Genomic DNA, 20,000 nt, shown 5'->3' on the forward strand with positions numbered 1-20,000 from the left:
GGTGGACATGGTGGTGGTTTCTGGGAACAAGTGAAGGAAGCTGTAGATGGAGGACATGGTGGTGGTTTCTGTGAACAAGTGAAGGAAGCTGTAGATGGTGGCGGTTTCTGGGAACAAGTGAAGGAAGCTGTAGATGGTGGACATGGTGGTGGTTTCTGGGAACAAGTGAAGGAAGCTGTAGATGGTGGTGGTTTCTGTGAACAAGTGAAGGAAGCTGTAGATGGTGGTGGTTTCTGTGAACAAGTGAAGGAAGCTGTAGATGGTGGTGGTTTCTGGGAACAAGTGAAGGAAGCTGTACATGGTGGTGGTTTCTGGGAACAAGTGAAGGAAGCTGTAGATGGAGGACATGGTGGTGGTTTCTGTGAACAAGTGAAGGAAGCTGTAGATGGTGGACATGGTGGTGGTTTCTGTGAACAAGTGAAGGAAGCTGTAGATGGTGGACATGGTGATGGTTTCTGGGAACAAGTGAAGGAAGCTGTAGATGGTGGACATGGTGGTGGTTTCTGTGAACAAGTGAAGGAAGCTGTAGATGGTGGTGGTTTCTGTGAACAAGTGAAGGAAGCTGTAGATGGTGGACATGGTGGTGGTTTCTGGGAACAAGTGAAGGAAGCTGTAGATGGTGGTGGTTTCTGTGAACAAGTGAAGGAAGCTGTAGATGGTGGACATGGTGGTGGTTTCTGGGAACAAGTGAAGGAAGCTATAGATGGTGGACATGGTGGTGGTTTCTGTGAACAAGTGGAGGAAGCTGTAGATGGTGGACATGGTGGTGGTTTCTGGGAACAAGTGAAGGAAGCTATAGATGGTGGACATGGTGGTGGTTTCTGTGAACAAGTGAAGGAAGCTGTAGATGGTGGACATGGTGGTGGTTTCTGTGAACAAGTGAAGGAAGCTGTAGATGGTGGACATGGTGGTGGTTTCTGTGAACAAGTGAAGGAAGCTGTAGATGGTGGACATGGTGGTGGTTTCTGGGAACAAGTGAAGGAAGCTGTAGATGGTGGACATGGTAGTTGTTTCTGGGAACAAGTGAAGGAAGCTGTAGATGGTGGACATGGTGGTGGTTTCTGGGAACAAGTGAAGGAAGCTGTAGATGGTGGACATGGTGGTGGTTTCTGGGATCAAGTGAAAGAAGCTGTAGATGGAGGACATGGTGGTGGTTTCTGTGAACAAGTGAAGGAAGCTGTAGATGGTGGTGGTTTCTGGGAACAAGTGAAGGAAGCTGTAGATGGAGGACATGGTGGTGGTTTCTGTGAACAAGTGAAGGAAGCTGTAGATGGTGGTGGTTTCTGGGAACAAGTGAAGGAAGCTGTAGATGGTGGACATGGTGGTGGTTTCTGGGAACAAGTGAAGGAAGCTGTAGATGGAGGACATGGTGGTGGTTTCTGGGAACAAGTGAAGGAAGCTGTAGATGGAGGACATGGTGGTGGTTTCTGGGAACAAGTGAAGGAAGCTGTAGATGGTGGACATGGTGGTGGTTTCTGTGAACAAGTGAAGGAAGCTGTAGATGGTGGACAAGGTGGTGGTTTCTGGGAACAAGTGAAGGAAGCTGTAGATGGAGGACATGGTGGTGGTTTCTGGGAACAAGTGAAGGAAGCTGTAGATGGTGGTGGTTTCTGGGAACAAGTGAAGGAAGCTGTAGATGGAGGACATGGTGGTGGTTTCTGTGAACAAGTGAAGGAAGCTGTAGATGGTGGTGGTTTCTGGGAACAAGTGAAGGAAGCTGTAGATGGTGGACATGGTGGTGGTTTCTGGGAACAAGTGAAGGAAGCTGTAGATGGAGGACATGGTGGTGGTTTCTGGGAACAAGTGAAGGAAGCTGTAGATGGTGGACATGGTGGTGGTTTCTGTGAACAAGTGAAGAAAGCTGTAGATGGTGGACAAGGTGGTGGTTTCTGGGAACAAGTGAAGGAAGCTGTAGATGGAGGACATGGTGGTGGTTTCTGGGAACAAGTGAAGGAAGCTGTAGATGGTGGACATGGTGGTGGTTTCTGGGAACAAGTGAAGGAAGCTGTAGATGGTGGTGGTTTCTGGGAACAAGTGAAGGAAGCTGTAGATGGTGGTGGTTTCTGGGAACAAGTGAAGGAAGCTGTAGATGGAGGACATGGTGGTGGTTTCTGGGAACAAGTGAAGGAAGCTGTAGATGGTGGTGGTTTCTGTGAACAAGTGAAGGAAGCTGTAGATGGTGGTGGTTTCTGGGAACAAGTGAAGGAAGCTGTAGATGGTGGTGGTTTCTGGGAACAAGTGAAGGAAGCTGTTGATGGTGGACATGGTGGTGGTTTCTGGGAACAAGTGAAGGAAGCTGTACATGGTGGTGGTTTCTGGGAACAAGTGAAGGAAGCTGTAGATGGTGGACATGGTGGTGGTTTCTGGGAACAAGTGAAGGAAGCTGTAGATGGTGGACATGGTGGTGGTTTCTGGGAACAAGTGAAGGAAGCTGTAGATGGAGGACATGGTGGTGGTTTCTGTGAACAAGTGAAGGAAGCTGTAGATGGTGGTGGTTTCTGGGAACAAGTGAAGGAAGCTGTAGATGGTGGACATGGTGGTGGTTTCTGGGAACAAGTGAAGGAAGCTGTAGATGGTGGACATGGTGGTGGTTTCTGGGAACAAGTGAAGGAAGCTATAGATGGTGGACATACGTGAGCCTGTGGAAGTCTGCCTCACTGTCTCTGGTGACCTTGGACATTATCATTCATCTGTCAGCAGCAGTAGAACTCGAGAAAACTACCAAACCCCACAGATCTCTGTTTCTCTCTGTTTCTCTCTCTGTTTCTCTCTCTCTCTCTGTCTCCCTCTCTCTGTCTCTCTCTCTCTGTCTCTGTCTATCTTTGTCTCTCTGTATCTCTTTGTCTCCCTGCCTCTCTCTGTCTCTCTTTGTCTCCCTCTCTCTCTGTCTCTCTCTGTCTCTCTTTGTCTCTCTCTGTCTCTCTTTGTCTCTCTGTCTCTCTCCCTGTCCCTCGCTCTCTCTGTCTCTTTGTCTCTCTGTCTCTCTTTGTCTCTCTCTGTCTCTCTTTGTCTCTCTCTGTCTCTCTCTCTCTTTGTCTCCCTCTCTCTCTGTCTCTCTGTCTCTCTCTGTCTCTCTTTGTCTCTCTGTCTCTCTGTCTCTCTCTGTCTCTCTGTCTCTCTTTGTCTCTCTCTCTATTCTTCTCCACATGTAATGAAATGAAGATGTGATAAGTTCCCTCTACTGGTAGAAGATAGCGTATGGATTCCCTGCTAAGAATCACTGTCTAAAGAAGACTGCCAATAGATACACCATGCATTCTGTTATCTTAGTCTGAATCCCAAATGGCACCCTATTCCCTTTATAGTGCACTACTTTAGACTGGGATCCATAGGGTCTGTGGTCAACTATAGTGCACTGCTTTAGACTGGGATCCATAGGGTCTGTGGTCAACTATAGTGCACTACTTTAGACCGGGATCCATAGGGTCTGTGGTCAACTATAGTGCACTACTTTAGACCGGGATCCATAGGGTCTGTGGTCAACTATAGTGCACTACTTTAGACCGGGATCCATAGGGTCTGTGGTGCACTATGTAGGGAGTAGAGAGCCATTTGGGACAAAGGTTTTGTGAATGTATTTTCTCTGTCTCAACTGCTAATCTATATATAGAAGTTATTGAATCTCATTTTGGTCCGGGGGGGGGGGGGGGGTGACATCACAATGCCAACATCTCTGATTGGAGGATCAATATCCACTAACCAGTAACAATGACATCACAATGCCAACATCTCTGATTGGAGGATCAATATCCACTAACCAGTAACAATGACATCACAATGCCAACATCTCTGATTGGAGGATCAATATCCACTAACCAGTAACAATGACATCACAATGCCAACATCTCTGATTGGAGGATCAATATCCACTAACCAGTAACAATGACATCACAATGCCAACATCTCTGATTGGAGGATCAATATCCACTAACCAGTAACAATGACATCACAATGCCAACATCTCTGATTGGAGGATCAATATCCACTAACCAGTAACAATGACATCACAATGCCAACATCTCTGATTGGAGGATCAATATCCACTAACCAGTATCAATGACATCACAATGCCAACATCTCTGATTGGAGGATCAATATCCACTAACCAGTAACAATGACATCACAATGCCAACATCTCTGATTGGAGGATCAATATCCACTAACCAGTAACAATGACATCACAATGCCAACATCTCTGATTGGAGGATCAATATCCACTAACCAGTATCAATGACGTCACAATGCCAACATCTCTGATTGGAGGATCAATATCCACTAACCAGTAACAATGACGTCACAATGCCAACATCTCTGATTGGAGGATCAATATCCACTAACCAGTAACAATGACGTCACAATGCCAACATCTCTGATTGGAGGATCAATATCCACTAACCAGTAACAATGACGTCACAATGCCAACATCTCTGATTGGAGGATCAATATCCACTAACCAGTAACAATGACGTCACAATGCCAACATCTCTGATTGGAGGATCAATATCCACTAACCAGTAACAATGACGTCACAATGCCAACATCTCTGATTGGAGGATCAATATCCACTAACCAGTAACAATGACGTCACAATGCCAACATCTCTGATTGGAGGATCAATATCCACTAACCAGTAACAATGACGTCACAATGCCAACATCTCTGATTGGAGGATCAATATCCACTAACCAGTAACAATGACGTCACAATGCCAACATCTCTGATTGGAGGATCAATATCCACTAACCAGTAACAATGACGTCACAATGCCAACATCTCTGATTGGAGGATCAATATCCACTAACCAGTAACAATGACATCACAATGCCAACATCTCTGATTGGAGGATCAATATCCACTAACCAGTAACAATGACATCACAATGCCAACATCTCTGATTGGAGGATCAATATCCACTAACCAGTAACAATGACATCACAATGCCAACATCTCTGATTGGAGGATCAATATCCACTAACCAGTATCAATGACATCACAATGCCAACATCTCTGATTGGAGGATCAATATCCACTAACCAGTAACAATGACATCACAATGCCAACATCTCTAATTGGAGGATCAATATCCACTAACCAGTAACAATGACATCACAATGCCAACATCTCTGATTGGAGGATCAATATCCACTAACCAGTAACAATGACATCACAATGCCAACATCTCTGATTGGAGGATCAATATCCACTAACCAGTATCAATGACATCACAATGCCAACATCTCTGATTGGAGGATCAATATCCACTAACCAGTAACAATGACATCACAATGCCAACATCTCTGATTGGAGGATCAATATCCACTAACCAGTAACAATGACATCACAATGCCAACATCTCTGATTGGAGGATCAATATCCACTAACCAGTAACAATGACATCACAATGCCAACATCTCTGATTGGAGGATCAATATCCACTAACCAGTAACAATGACATCACAATGCCAACATCTCTGATTGGAGGATCAATATCCACTAACCAGTAACAATGACATCACAATGCCAACATCTCTAATTGGAGGATCAATATCCACTAACCAGTAACAATGACATCACAATGCCAACATCTCTGATTGGAGGATCAATATCCACTAACCAGTAACAATGACATCACAATGCCAACATCTCTGATTGGAGGATCAATATCCACTAACCAGTAACAATGACATCACAATGCCAACATCTCTGATTGGAGGATCAATATCCACTAACCAGTAACAATGACATCACAATGCCAACATCTCTGATTGGAGGATCAATATCCACTAACCAGTAACAATGACATCACAATGCCAACATCTCTGATTGGAGGATCAATATCCACTAACCAGTAACAATGACATCACAATGCCAACATCTCTAATTGGAGGATCAATATCCACTAACCAGTAACAATGACATCACAATGCAAACATCTCTGATTGGAGGATCAATATCCACTAACCAGTAACAATGACATCACAATGCCAACATCTCTGATTGGAGGATCAATATCCACTAACCAGTATCAATGACATCACAATGCCAACATCTCTGATTGGAGGATCAATATCCACTAACCAGTAACAATGACATCACAATGCCAACATCTCTGATTGGAGGATCAATATCCACTAACCAGTAACAATGACATCACAATGCCAACATCTCTGATTGGAGGATCAATATCCACTAACCAGTAACAATGACATCACAATGCCAACATCTCTGATTGGAGGATCAATGTCCACTAACCAGTAACAATGACATCACAATGCCAACATCTCTGATTGGAGGATCAATATCCACTAACCAGTAACAATGACATCACAATGCCAACATCTCTGATTGGAGGATCAATATCCACTAACCAGTAACAATACAAGTTAATTGTCTGTGAAGAGAAGAAGAAAAGTTACTGTACTGAATATGTGGACGGGGGGGACTGGAAACTTCTAGAAAATATGAGACAAGCTCTGGGAATTCTTTCTGAAAAGGGGGTTGGAGAATTGGGGCGGATTTTAAAATGGGGGGGGGGTTATTTTAATCTCGTCTGCTCTCGAAGTGGCACAGAGAGACCCATCTTTGTTGAAGCTGATAAAATGATTGTATTGATTTAGTTGTTTGGTGTTTCCTTTCCCCTTGTCTTGTCTGGCTGACTTGAAGAGGAGGGTTTTCACAACAGTGGTTTGGGATCTACATCCCTCCAGACTAGAAGTTGATCATTTCCGCAGTGAAAAGCCTCTGTTTAGAAGGAATGCATCTGTAAAGGGAGAGATTGTTTGATTCATCTGCGTGTCACTCACAGGTGACAAATACTAAAGCAAATGGAATATACACTCTTTGATTTCTGAATTCCCCCAAGTCTCTAGTTGACATCTCTGAGTATCTGTTTATAAGTGTGTCTTCCTCCCCGCTACTCAGGTCTCTGAGGGACTGGGAAATACTGGGAGGGAGGGAGGGAGGGAGGGAGGGAGAGAGAGAGACTGGGTCATACAGAGAGACAGACAGACAGACAGACAGACAGACAGACAGACAGACAGACAGACAGACAGACAGACAGACAGACAGACAGACAGACAGACAGACAGACAGACAGACAGACAGACAGACAGACAGACAGAGAGAGAGAGAGAGAGACTGGGACATACTGAGAGAGAGAGAGAGAGAGACACTTGGACATACAGAGAGAGAGAGTGACTCTGAGAAATACTTTGAGGGAGAGAGAGTGTACCTCACTTGCTTTGGCAATGTTAACACATGTTTCCCATGCCAATAAAGCCCTTGAATTGAATTGAATTGAGTGTCCTTCCCCTCTGATTGTCCCAGAGAGTAACAGAGCCGTGGGCTTTGTTTTCACGACATCTAAAGCCCGTCTGCTTTTTGCTGTTTGACTAGCAGCTGCAACACACACACACACACACACACACACACACACACACACACACACACACACACACACACACACACACACACACACACTCCAATAGTCCCTCATTAATCTTCCTTAGTCTTCATTAGAGCTGCCTTCCTTCCATCCCTTCATCCTCTATCTCTTCAATAACCCCTACCTCAACTCACCCCAAACCCCTGTGCCAAGATGATCCCTCCCTCTCCTCTCCTCCAAGATGATCCCTCCCTCTCCTCTCCTCCAAGATGATCCCTCTCCTCTCCTCCAAGATGATCCCTCTCCTCTCCTCCAAGATGATCCCTCCCTCTCCTCCAAGATGATCCCTCCCTCTCCTCTCCTCCAAGATGATCCCTCCCTCTCCTCCAAGATGATCCCTCCCTCTCCTCCAAGATGATCCCTCCCTCTCCTCTCCTCCAAGATGATCCCTCTCCTCTCCTCCAGATGATCCCTCTCCTCTCCTCCAAGATGATCCCTCCCTCTCCGCTCCTCCAAAATGACCCCTCCCTCTCCTCCAAGATGATCCCTCCCTCTCCTCTCCTCCAAGATGATCCCTCTCCTCTCCTCCAAGATGATCCCTCTCCTCTCCTCCAAGATGATCCCTCCCTCTCCTCCAAGATGATCCCTCCCTCTCCTCTCCTCCAAGATGATCCCTTTCCTCTCCTCCAAGATGATCCCGCCCTCTCCTCTCCTCCAAGATGATCCCTCCCTCTCCTCTCCTCCAAGATGATCCCTCCCTCTCCTCTCCTCCAAGATGATCCCTCCCTCCCCTCCCCTCCAAGATGATCCCTCCCTCTCCTCCAAGATCATCCCTCTCCTCTCCTCCAGATGATCCATCTCCTCTCCTCCAAGATGATCCCTCCCTCTCCTCTCCTCCAAGATGATCCCTCCCTCTCCTCCAAGATGATCCCTCCCTCTCCTCCCCTCCAAGATGATCCCTCTCCTCTCCTCCAAGATGATCCCTCCCTCTCCTCCAAGATGATCCCTCCCTCTCCTCCCCTCCAAGATGATCCCTCTCCTCTCCTCCAAGATGATACCTCCCTCTCCTCTCCTCCAAGATGATACCTCCCTCTCCTCTCCTCCAAGATGATACCTCCCTCTCCTCTCCTCCAAGATGATCCCTCCCTCTCCTCTCCTCCAAGATGATACCTCCCTCTCCTCTCCTCCAAGATGATACCTCCCTCTCCTCTCCTCCAAGATTATACCTCCCTCTCCTCTCCTCCAAGATGATCCCTCCCTCTCCTCTCCTCCAAGATGATTCCTCTCCTCCAAAATGATACCTCCCTCTCCTCTCCTCCAAAATGATACCTCCCTTTCCTCTCCTCCAAGATGATCCCTTCCTCTCCTCCAAGATGATCCCTCCCTCTCCTCCAAGATGATCCCTCCCTCTCCTCCAAGATGATCCCTCCTTCTCCTCCAAGATGATCCCTCCCTCTCCTCCAAGATGATCCCTCCCTCTCCTCCAAGATGATCCCTCCCTCTCCTCCAAGATGATCCCTCCCTCTCCTCCAAGATGATACCTCCCTCTCCTCTCCTCCAAGATGATCCCTCCCTCTCCTCTCCTCCAAGATGATACCTCCCTCTCCTCTCCTCCAAGATGATACCTCCCTCTCCTCTCCTCCAAGATTATACCTCCCTCTCCTCTCCTCCAAGATGATCCCTCCCTCTCCTCTCCTCCAAGATGATTCCTCTCCTCCAAAATGATACCTCCCTCTCCTCTCCTCCAAAATGATACCTCCCTTTCCTCTCCTCCAAGATGATCCCTCCCTCTCCTCCAAGATGATCCCTCCCTCTCCTCCAAGATGACCCCTCCTTCTCCTCCAAGATGATCCCTCCCTCTCCTCCAAGATGATCCCTCCCTCTCCTCCAAGATGATCCCTCCCTCTCCTCCAAGATGATCCCTCCCTCTCCTCCAAGATGATCCCTCCCTCTCCTCCAAGATGATCCCTCCCTCTCCTCTCCTCCAAGATGATCCCTCTCCTCTCCTCCAAGATGATCCCTCCCTCTCCTCCAAGATGATCCCTCCCTCTCCTCCAGGATGATCCCTCCCTCTCCTCCAAGATGATCCCTCCCTCTCCTCCAAGATGATCCCTCCCTCTCCTCCAAGATGATCCCTCCCTCTCCTCCAAGATGATCCCTCCCTCTCCTCCAAGATGATCCCTCCCTCTCCTCCAAGATGATCCCTCCCTCTCCTCCAAGATGATCCCTCCCTCTCCTCCAAGATGATCCCTCCCTCTCCTCTCCTCCAAGATGATCCCTCCCTCTCCTCCAAGATGATCCCTCCCTCTCCTCCAAGATGATCCCTCCCTTTCCTCCAAGATGATCCCTCCCTCTCCTCCAAGATGATCCCTCCCTCTCCTCCAAGATGATCCCTCCCTCTCCTCTCCTCCAAGATGATCCCTCTCCTCTCCTCCAAGATGATCCCTCTCCTCTCCTCCAAGATGATCCCTCCCTTTCCTCTCCTCCAAGATGATCCCTCCCTTTCCTCTCCTCCAAGATGATTCCTCTCCTCCAAGATGATCCCTCCCTCTCCTCTCCTCCAAGATGATCCCTCCCTCTCCTCCAATATGATTCCTCTCCTTTCCTCCAAGATGATACCTCCCTCTCCTTTCCTCCAAGATGATACCTCCCTCTTCTCCAAGATGATACCTCCCCTTCCAGTCCTCCCTGAGCTCCTGTACTCCACAACCCCTCCTCTCTTTCATGACTAGATGTTCCACCTCTCTCTCTGTTCTTACCTTCATCTACTCAATCAGCTTTAACTCAATGTGAGCAGATTGTCCTGCTCAAAAGGCACCATTCATTTCTCTTTATTTCTTGCAATTGATTCAACGTCAGTGGATGGGCTCTACTAACAGCTTGTTGAGCAGCTGACTCCATAGCGCCCTCTGGTGGGTGATTGTTATAACGATCCAATGCTACTCTATGGTGCAGCATTGTTTGTGTGTTCTCTATGCATCTATATGTCTATAGATCAGCCCTTGGTAGTAATCTGAGTGTTGTTTGACAGCTGACTCCATTAATTATGATAATGAGACATTACTCTTCTATAGAGCAGCCCTTGGTAGTAACCTGTGTGTCTCTCTTTTCCAGTTTCTAGGTCTGGTGGAGAACCAGAGTGACTGGTACCTGGGGAACCATAGTAACCTGAGTGTTCTGTGTTCTAGGTCAGCAGGTTCTAGGTCTGGTGGAGAACCAGAGTGACTGGTACCTGGGGAACCTGTGGAAGAATCACCGGCCCTGGCCCGCCCTGGAGAGGGGCTTCAATACAGGTGAGAGACACACAGAGAGGGGGGACAGTCGGTGGATTTTCTATATGAAATAAAAAAGGTAATTTCTTCCCTTTGAGACGTCTGTTGTATAAACTTTATTCACAATGATAATGGCTAACATTATTCACAATGATAATGACCAACTTTATTCACAATGATAATGACTAACATTATTCACAATGATAATGACCAACTTTATTCACAATGATAATGACCAACTTTATTCGCAATGATAATGAATAACATTATTCACCACGATAATGACTAACTTTATTCGCAATGATAATGACTCACTTTATTCACAATAATAAAGACTCACTTTATTCACAATGTTAATGACTCACTTTATTCACAATGGTAATGACTAACTGTATTCACAATGGTAATGACTAACTGTATTCACAATGATAATGACTAACTTTATTCACAATGATAATGACTAACTTTATTCACGACGATAATGACTAACTTTATTCACAATGTTAATGACTCACTTTATTCACAATGGTAATGACTAACTGTTTCCACAATGATAATGGCTAACGTTATTCACAATGATAATGACTAACATTATTCACAATGATAATGACCAACTTTATTCACAATGATAATGACCAACTTTATTCACAATGATAATGACCAACTGTATTCACAATGATAATGAATAACTTTATTCACAATGATAATGACCAACTTTATTCATAATGGTAATGACCAACTTTATTCACCACGATAATGACTAAATGTATTCACAATGATAATGACTAACATTATCCACACAGGTAATGACTAACACTATTTACAATCACAACGATAATGACTACTTTATTCACAATGATAATGACCAACTTTATTCACAATGATAATGACTAACTTTATTCACAATCACAACGATAATGACTAGCTTTATTCACAATGATAATGACCAACTTTATTCACAACGATAATGACTAACTTTATTCACAATGATAATGACTAACTTTATTCACAACGATAATGACTAACTTTATTCACAACGATAATGACTAACTTTATTCACAATGATAATGACTAACTTTATTGTCGCTGCCTGTAAGTTTTCTCACCAATAACAGAAGTATTACTTCAGGCTCCTCTCTTCTTGGGGACAGAGACAGAGAATAATGTCTTGGACTGGAACAAACTGACTCCTCTCTTCTTGGGGACAGAGACAGAGAATAATGTCTTGGACTGGAACAAACTGACTCCTCTCTTCTTGGGGACAGAGACAGAGAATAATGTCTTGGACTGGAACAAACTGCCTCCTCTCTTCTTGGGGACAGAGACAGAATAATGTCTTGGACTGGAACAAACTGCCTCCTCTCTTCTTGGGGACAGAGACAGAGAATAATGTCTTGGACTGGAACAAACTGCCTCCTCTCTTCTTGGGGACAGAGACAGAGTGAATAATGTCTTGGACTGGAACAAACTGCCTCCTCTCTTCTTGGGGACAGAGACAGAGAACTGGAACAAACTGCCTCCTCTCTTCTTGAGGACAGAGACAGAGTGAATAATGTCTTGGACTGGAACAAACTGCCTCCTCTCTTCTTGGGGACAGAGACAGAGTGAATAATGTCTTGGACTGGAACTAACAAACCATCTCTCTCTCCACCCTGATGATCTTCCACAGCTAGAGTTAGTCTGGGTCTCAAAGGGTGCTATATTCACCCTATTCCCTACGTAGTGCACTACTTTAGACCAGGGCCTTATGGCTCCCTATTCCCTACGTAGTGCACTACTTTAGACCAGGGCCCTATGACACCCTATTCCCTATATAGTGCACTACTTTAGACCAGGGCCCTATGACACCCTATTCCCTATGTAGTGCACTACTTTTGACCAGGGCCCATAGGGAATAGGGTGCCATTCAGCCCCCAGAGAGAGGCAGAGCAGCAAACCATATTGCTGCTCTATCTAAGGCATTTGGCAATAATGGCGTCTTCAACAGATGAGTTCAGTAACACAGGAAGTAATGTGATGAGAATATGTTGAGCTTCCTGCCATCCAGGACCTCTATACCAGGCGGTGTCAGTGGAAGAACCTAAAAATTGTCAGACTCCAGCCACCCAAGTCATAGACTGTTCCCTCTGCTACCTCAGTTAGACATTACTGTTAATTCAGGTCATGTCTAACCTGTTAATTCAGGTAATGTCTCACCTGCTGATTGGGACTGTTAAGTCATGTGACCTCGGTTCCAGGTGTGATCTTGCTGCTGATTGGGTCTGTTAAGTCATGTGACCTCTGTCCCAGGTGTGATCTTGCTGCTGCTGGACCGACTGAGGAAGCTGCGGTGGGAACAGATGTGGAGACTGACAGCAGAGAGAGAACTGATGAGCATGTTGTCTACATCACTGGCTGACCAGGTAACACACACACACACAGAATCATAAACACACCCTGTATTGAACTACTTGAAGTTCACCATTAAAACGTCTGGATTATCACATTTCACACGTCAGTATTTTATGGTAATGAAACACCAAGGGTTTTATTTAAGAGCTGCTGCCAGCTCATATTAACGGCCGGCACGTTTACCATGTTGTCATTTAAATGTTTACTAAATACAGTTCTGGATTGTATTGTAGTTCTGGAATGTATTGTAGTTCTGGAATGTATTGTAGTTCTGGAATGTATTGTAGTTCTGGAATGTATTGTAGTTTGGAATGTATTGTAGTTCTGGAATGTATTGTAGTTCTGGAATGTAATTGTAGTTCTGGAATGTATTGTAGTTCTGGGATGTATTGTAGTTCTGGAATGTATTGTAGTTCTGGAATGTATTGTAGTTCTGGAATGTATTGTAGTTCTGGAATGTATTGTAGTTCTGGAATGTATTGTAGTTCTGGAATGTATTGTAGTACTGGAATGTATTGTAGTACTGGAATGTATTGTAGTTCTGGAATGTATTGTAGTTCTGGAATGTATTGTAGTTCTGGAATGTATTGTAGTTCTGGAATGTATTGTAGTTCTGGAATGTATTGTAGTTCTGGAATGTATTGTAGTTCTGGGATGTATTGTAGTTCTGGAATGTATTGTAGTTCCGGAATGTATTGTAGTTCTGGAATGTATTGTAGTTCTGGAATGTATTGTAGTTCTGGAATGTATTGTAGTTTGGAATGTATTGTAGTTCTGGAATGTATTGTAGTTCAGGAATGTATTGTAGTTTGGAATGTATTGTAGTTCTGGAATGTATTGTAGTTCTGGAATGTATTGTAGTTCTGGAATGTATTGTAGTTCTGGAATGTATTGTAGTTCTGGAATGTATTGTAGTTCTGGGATGTATTGTAGTTCTGGAATGTATTGTAGTTCTGGAATGTATTGTAGTTCTGGAATGTATTTTAGTTCTGGAATGTATTGTAGTTCTGGGATGTATTGTAGTTCTGGAATGTATTGTAGTTCTGGAATGTATTGTAGTTCTGGAATGTATTGTAGTTCTGGAATGTATTGTAGTTCTGGAATGTATTGTAGTTCTGGAATGTATTGTAGTTCTGGAATGTATTGTAGTTCTGGAATGTATTGTAGTACTGGAATGTATTGTAGTTCTGGAATGTATTGTAGTTCTGGAATGTATTGTAGTTCTGGAATGTATTGTAGTTCTGGAATGTATTGTAGTTCTGGAATGTATTGTAGTTCTGGGATGTATTGTAGTTCTGGAATGTATTGTAGTTCTGGAATGTATTGTAGTTCTGGAATGTATTGTAGTTCTGGAATGTATTGTAGTTCTGGAATGTATTGTAGTTCTGGAATGTATTGTAGTTCTGGAATGTATTGTAGTTCAGGAATGTATTGTAGTACTGGAATGTATTGTAGTACTGGAATGTATTGTAGTTCTGGAATGTATTGTAGTTCTGGAATGTATTGTAGTTCTGGAATGTATTGTAGTTCTGGAATGTATTGTAGTTCTGGAATGTATTGTAGTTCTGGGATGTATTGTAGTTCTGGAATGTATTGTAGTTCTGGAATGTATTGTAGTTCTGGAATGTATTGTAGTTCTGGAATGTATTGTAGTTCTGGAATGTATTGTAGTTCTGGAATGTATTGTAGTTCTGGAATGTATTGTAGTACTGGAATGTATTGTAGTTCTGGAATGTATTGTAGTTCTGGAATGTATTGTAGTTCTGGAATGTATTGTAGTTCTGGAATGTATTGTAGTTCTGGAATGTATTGTAGTTCTGGGATGTATTGTAGTTCTGGAATGTATTGTAGTTCTGGAATGTATTGTAGTTCTGGAATGTATTGTAGTTCTGGAATGTATTGTAGTTCTGGGATGTATTGTAGTTTGGAATGTATTGTAGTTCTGGAATGTATTGTAGTTCTGGAATGTATTGTAGTTCTGGAATGTATTGTAGTTCTGGAATGTATTGTAGTTTGGAATGTATTGTAGTTCTGGAATGTATTGTAGTTCAGGAATGTATTGTAGTTTGGAATGTATTGTAGTTCTGGAATGTATTGTAGTTCTGGAATGTATTGTAGTTCTGGAATGTATTGTAGTTCTGGAATGTATTGTAGTTCTGGGATGTATTGTAGTTCTGGAATGTATTGTAGTTCTGGAATGTATTGTAGTTCTGGAATGTATTGTAGTTCTGGAATGTATTGTAGTTCTGGAATGTATTATAGTTCTGGAATGTATTATAGTTCTGGAATGTATTGTAGTTCTGGAATGTATTGTAGTTCTGTATTGTAGTTCTGGAATGTATTGTAGTTCTGGAATGTATTGTAGTTCAGGAATGTATTGTAGTTCTGGAATGTGTTGTAGTACTGGAATGTATTGTAGTTCTGGGATGTATTGTAGTTCTGGGATGTATTGTAGTTCTGGGATGTATTGAAGCTCTGGAATGTATTGTAGTTTGGTGTTTTAGTGTTCCGTTCAACTCTCCAATCAGCTGTTCTCTCCTCTTTACCACGCCGTTCATTATGAGGATAACAACAAGCTTTATAATGTCTCCTATTAGGAGAATATACACGGTGTCTGAACCAGCAGGATCTCAGTCAGAGAAAACCTAGTCAAATACTGTCTCTGAACCAGCAAGATCTCAGTCAGAGAGAACCTAGTCCGATACTGTCTCTGTTAGAGCAAGATCTCAGTCAGAGAAAACCTAGTCAAATACTGTCTCTGAACCAGCAAGATCTCTGTCAGAGAAAACCTAGTCAAATACTGTCTCTGATCCAGCAAGATCTCAGTCAGAGAAAACCTAGTCAAATACTGTCTCTGATCCAGCAAGATCTCAGTCAGAGAAAACCTAGTCCGATACTGTCTCTGAACCAGCAAGATCTCAGTCAGAGAAAACCTAGTCAAATACTGTCTCTGATCCAGCAAGATCTCAGTCAGAGAAAACCTAGTCCGATACTGTCTCTGAACCAGCAAGATCTCAGTCAGAGAAAACCTAGTCAAATACTGTCTCTGTTAGAGAAAGATCTCAGTCAGAGAAAACCTAGTCAAATACTGTCTCTGTTAGAGAAAGATCTCAGTCAGAGAAAACCTAGTCCAATACTGTCTCTGTTAGAGCAAGATCTCTGTCAGAGAAAACCTAGTCAAATACTGTCTCTGTTAGAGAAAGATCTCAGTCAGAGAAAACCTAGTCAAATACTGTCTCTGTTAGAGAAAGATCTCAGTCAGAGAAAACCTAGTCAAATACTGTCTCTGTTAGAGAAAGATCTCAGTCAGAGAAAACCTAGTCAAATACTGTCTCTGTTAGAGAAAGATCTCAGTCAGAGAAAACCTAGTCCAATACTGTCTCTGTTAGAGCAAGATCTCTGTCAGAGAAAACCTAGTCAAATACTGTCTCTGTTAGAGAAAGATCTCAGTCAGAGAAAACCTAGTCCAATACTGTCTCTGTTAGAGAAAGATCTCAGTCAGAGAAAACCTAGTCCGATACTGTCTCTGTTAGAGTAATATCTCAGTCAGAGAAAACCTAGTCCAATACTGTCTCTGAACCAGAGACTATACCAATACTACACTAGCCTGGAAACAAGAGGAGGTGTGTGTGACTGGCGATAGCCTGGAAACAAGAGGAGGTGTGTGTGACTGGCGATAGCCTGGAAACAAGAGGAGGTGTGTGTGACTGGCGATAGCCTGGAAACAAGAGGAGATAGCCTGGAGACAAGAGGTGTGTGTGACTGTAGAGTTAGCCTGGAGGAGTTTAGAACAGTCCCTCACTGTCTCATCATCCTGGCATCTGGGAAAGGAAGCCGGGTTGGGGGTACAACAACATCCTGTGTAGATAACCAGCAGAGGAACCAAAGTGTCTTGATGATGCCCCCCGATCAGCATGGGAGGGGTGGAACCAGCCATGACTAAGCATTTTTTTTAGATGTCCTCTATAAGATCTCTGGTTTACATTATCAGGTTTGGCTGATCGGCCCAACAGTCCAGAGTGTTGGCTTGACTCGTCTCATTATTGGCATAATTAATCGATAATGAATAAAGATGATTGTTTGAAGAAATGACAAAGTCTCTATCGGTATGAATTTCCACAACAGTACCAAGACAGTGTCTGTTTCACCTATGGTGAAGAGTTTAATATGATTCATTATGATCTAGGATCAGCCCCCCTCACCCCTCGTCTATGTAATCTGATTCATTATGATCTAGGATCAGGTCCCCCTCCTGTCTATGTTATCTGATTCATTATGATCTAGGATCAGGTCCCCCTCCTGTCTATGTTATCTGATTCATTATGATCTAGGATCAGGGGCTCCCCCTCCTGTCTATGTTATCTGATTCATTATGATCTAGGATCAGGTCCCCCTCCTGTCTATGTTATCTGATTCATTATGATCTAGGATCAGGTCCCCCTCCTGTCTATGTTATCTGATTCATTATGATCTAGGATCAGGTCCCCCTCCTGTCTATGTTATCTGATTCATTATGATCTAGGATCAGGTCCCCCCTGTCTATGTTATCTGATTCATTATGATCTAGGATCAGGTCCCCCTCCTGTCTATGTTATCTGATTCATTATGATCTAGGATCAGGTCCCCCTCCTGTCTATGTTATCTGATTCATTATGATCTAGGATCAGGTCCCCCTCCTGTCTATGTTATCTGATTCATTATGATCTAGGATCAGGTCCCCCTCCTGTCTATGTTATCTGATTCATTATGATCTAGGATCAGGGGCTCCCCCTCCTGTCTATGTTATCTGATTCATTATGATCTAGGATCAGGTCCCCCTCCTGTCTATGTTATCTGATTCATTATGATCTAGGATCAGGGGCTCCCCCTCCTGTCTATGTTATCTGATTCATTATGATCTAGGATCAGGGGCTCCCCCTCCTGTCTATGTTATCTGATTCATTATGATCTAGGATCAGGTCCCCCTCCATGTCTATGTTATCTGGATCAGGTCCCCCCTGTCTATGTTATCTTGAGGTCTGGTCTCTCTATCGGTAATCTACAAGGTTTGATCTGTAAAGTCTAGTCTATATCTGTTATGTACCCTAAGGTCTGAACTCTATCTGTTATCTACACTAAGCTCTGATCTCTCTATGTGTTATCTACACTAAGGTTTGATCTGTAAGGTCTGATCTGTCTATCTGTTATCTACACTAAGGGTCTGATCTCTATCTATTATCTACACTAAGGTCTGATCTGTAAGGTCTAGTCTATCTGTTATCTACACTAAGGTCTGATCTCTCTATCTGTTATCTACACTAAGGTCTGATCTGTAAGGTCTGGTCTCTATCTGTTATCTACACTAAGGTCTGATCTGTAAGGTCTAGTCTCTATCTGTTATCTACACTAAGGTCTGAACTCTCTATCTGTTGTCTACACTAAGGTCTGATCTGTAAGGTCTAGTCTCTATCTGTTATCTACACTAAGGTCTGATCTCTCTATCTGTTATCTACACTAAGGTCTGATCTCTCTATCTGTTATCTACACTAAGGTCTGATCTCTCTCTGTTATCTACACTAAGGTCTGATCTGTAAGGTCTAGTCTCTATCTGTTATCTACACTAAGGTCTGAACTCTCTATCTGTTAACTACACTAAGGTCTGAACTCTCTATCTGTTATCTACACTAAGGTCTGATCTTTCTATCTGTTAACTACACTAAGGTCTGAACTCTCTATCTGTTATCTACACTAAGGTCTGATCTGTAAGGTCTGAACTCTCTATCTGTTATCTACACTAAGGTCTGAACTCTCTATCTGTTAACTACACTAAGGTCTGATCTGTAAGGTCTGATCTCTCTATCTGTTATCTACACTAAGGTCTGATCTCTCTATCTGTTATCTACAGTAAGGTCTGATCTGTAAGGTCTGATCTCTCTATCTGTTATCTACACTAAGGTCTGAACTCTCTATCTGTTAACTACACTAAGGTCTGAACTCTCTATATGTTATCTACACTAAGGTCTGATCTCTGTATCTGTTATCTACACTAAGGTCTGATCTGTGTGTGTGTCTGCAGGACATCTTCAACGCCGTGATCAAACAGAACCCCTTCCTGGTTCACCAGCTGCCCTGCTTCTGGAACGTTCAGCTGTCAGACCACACCCGCTCGGAGAAGTGCTACAAGGATGTTTCAGACCTCAAGGTGAGTTGAGCATCTCACACACAGATGGCAGCTGTTTCCACACACCCTCTTTGTCCGTTGTGTGTGTGTGTGTGTGTTTGTGTGTGTGTGTGTGTGTGTGTGTGTGTGTGTGTGTGACAGCAGAGTAATGTCGGCATCATGCCTCCTGCTCCTTCCAGATGTTTCTACTCTCTCTGACTGTCCTGTCATCTCTCTGACTGGCCTGTCATCTCTCTCTGTCATCTCTGACTGGCCTGTCATCTCTGACTGGTCTGTCATCTCTGTCTCTCTGACTGGTCTGTCATCTCTCTCTGTCTCTCTGACTGGCCTGTCATCTCTCTCTGTCTCTCTGACTGGCCTGTCATCTCTGACTGGCCTGTCATCTCTGACTGGCCTGTCATCTCCCTCTGTCTCTCTGACTGACCTGTCATCTCTGATTGGCCTGTCATCTCTGTCGCTCTGACTGGCCTGTCTCTCTGACTGGCCTGTCATCTCTGTCTCTCTGACTGGCCTGTCATCTCTGATTGGCCTGTCATCTCTGTCGCTCTGACTGGCCTGTCTCTCTGACTGGCCTGTCATCTCTGTCTCTCTGACTGGCCTGTCTCTCTGACTGGCCTGTCATCTCTGTCTCTCTGACTGGCCTGTCACCTCCCTCTGTCTCTCTGACTGGCCTGTCATCTCTGTCTCTCTGACTGGCCTGTCATCTCTGTCTCTCTGTCTCCCTCCTTCTCTCTCCCCCACTACAAGTGATCCATTGGAACTTGTTGTGAAGAACAGGCACTTAGCGCTTTTC

At 43.9% G+C, this 20,000-nt stretch overlaps 1 protein-coding gene across 4 annotated transcripts in view; it reads left to right on the forward strand.

The window, feature by feature from the left end:
• LOC118942844 (LARGE xylosyl- and glucuronyltransferase 1-like) overlaps nt 1–20,000 on the forward strand; it is a 166,811-nt gene that overhangs the window by 102,870 nt on the left and 43,941 nt on the right. For all 4 annotated transcript variants that reach the window (XR_005038485.1, XM_036956703.1, XM_036956704.1 and 1 more), the window contains 3 exons: nt 10,573–10,677; nt 12,946–13,058; nt 19,103–19,228. Coding sequence is in view for 3 of the 4 variants with exons in the window: in XM_036956703.1 (XP_036812598.1) it covers nt 10,573–10,677; nt 12,946–13,058; nt 19,103–19,228 (344 nt within the window). In the remaining variant the exon portion in view is untranslated. The remainder of the gene's footprint in view (nt 1–10,572; nt 10,678–12,945; nt 13,059–19,102; nt 19,229–20,000) is intronic.

The sequence above is a fragment of the Oncorhynchus mykiss genome, chromosome 21, assembly GCF_013265735.2.
Source record: "Oncorhynchus mykiss isolate Arlee chromosome 21, USDA_OmykA_1.1, whole genome shotgun sequence".
Taxonomy (NCBI): Eukaryota; Metazoa; Chordata; class Actinopteri; order Salmoniformes; family Salmonidae; genus Oncorhynchus; species Oncorhynchus mykiss.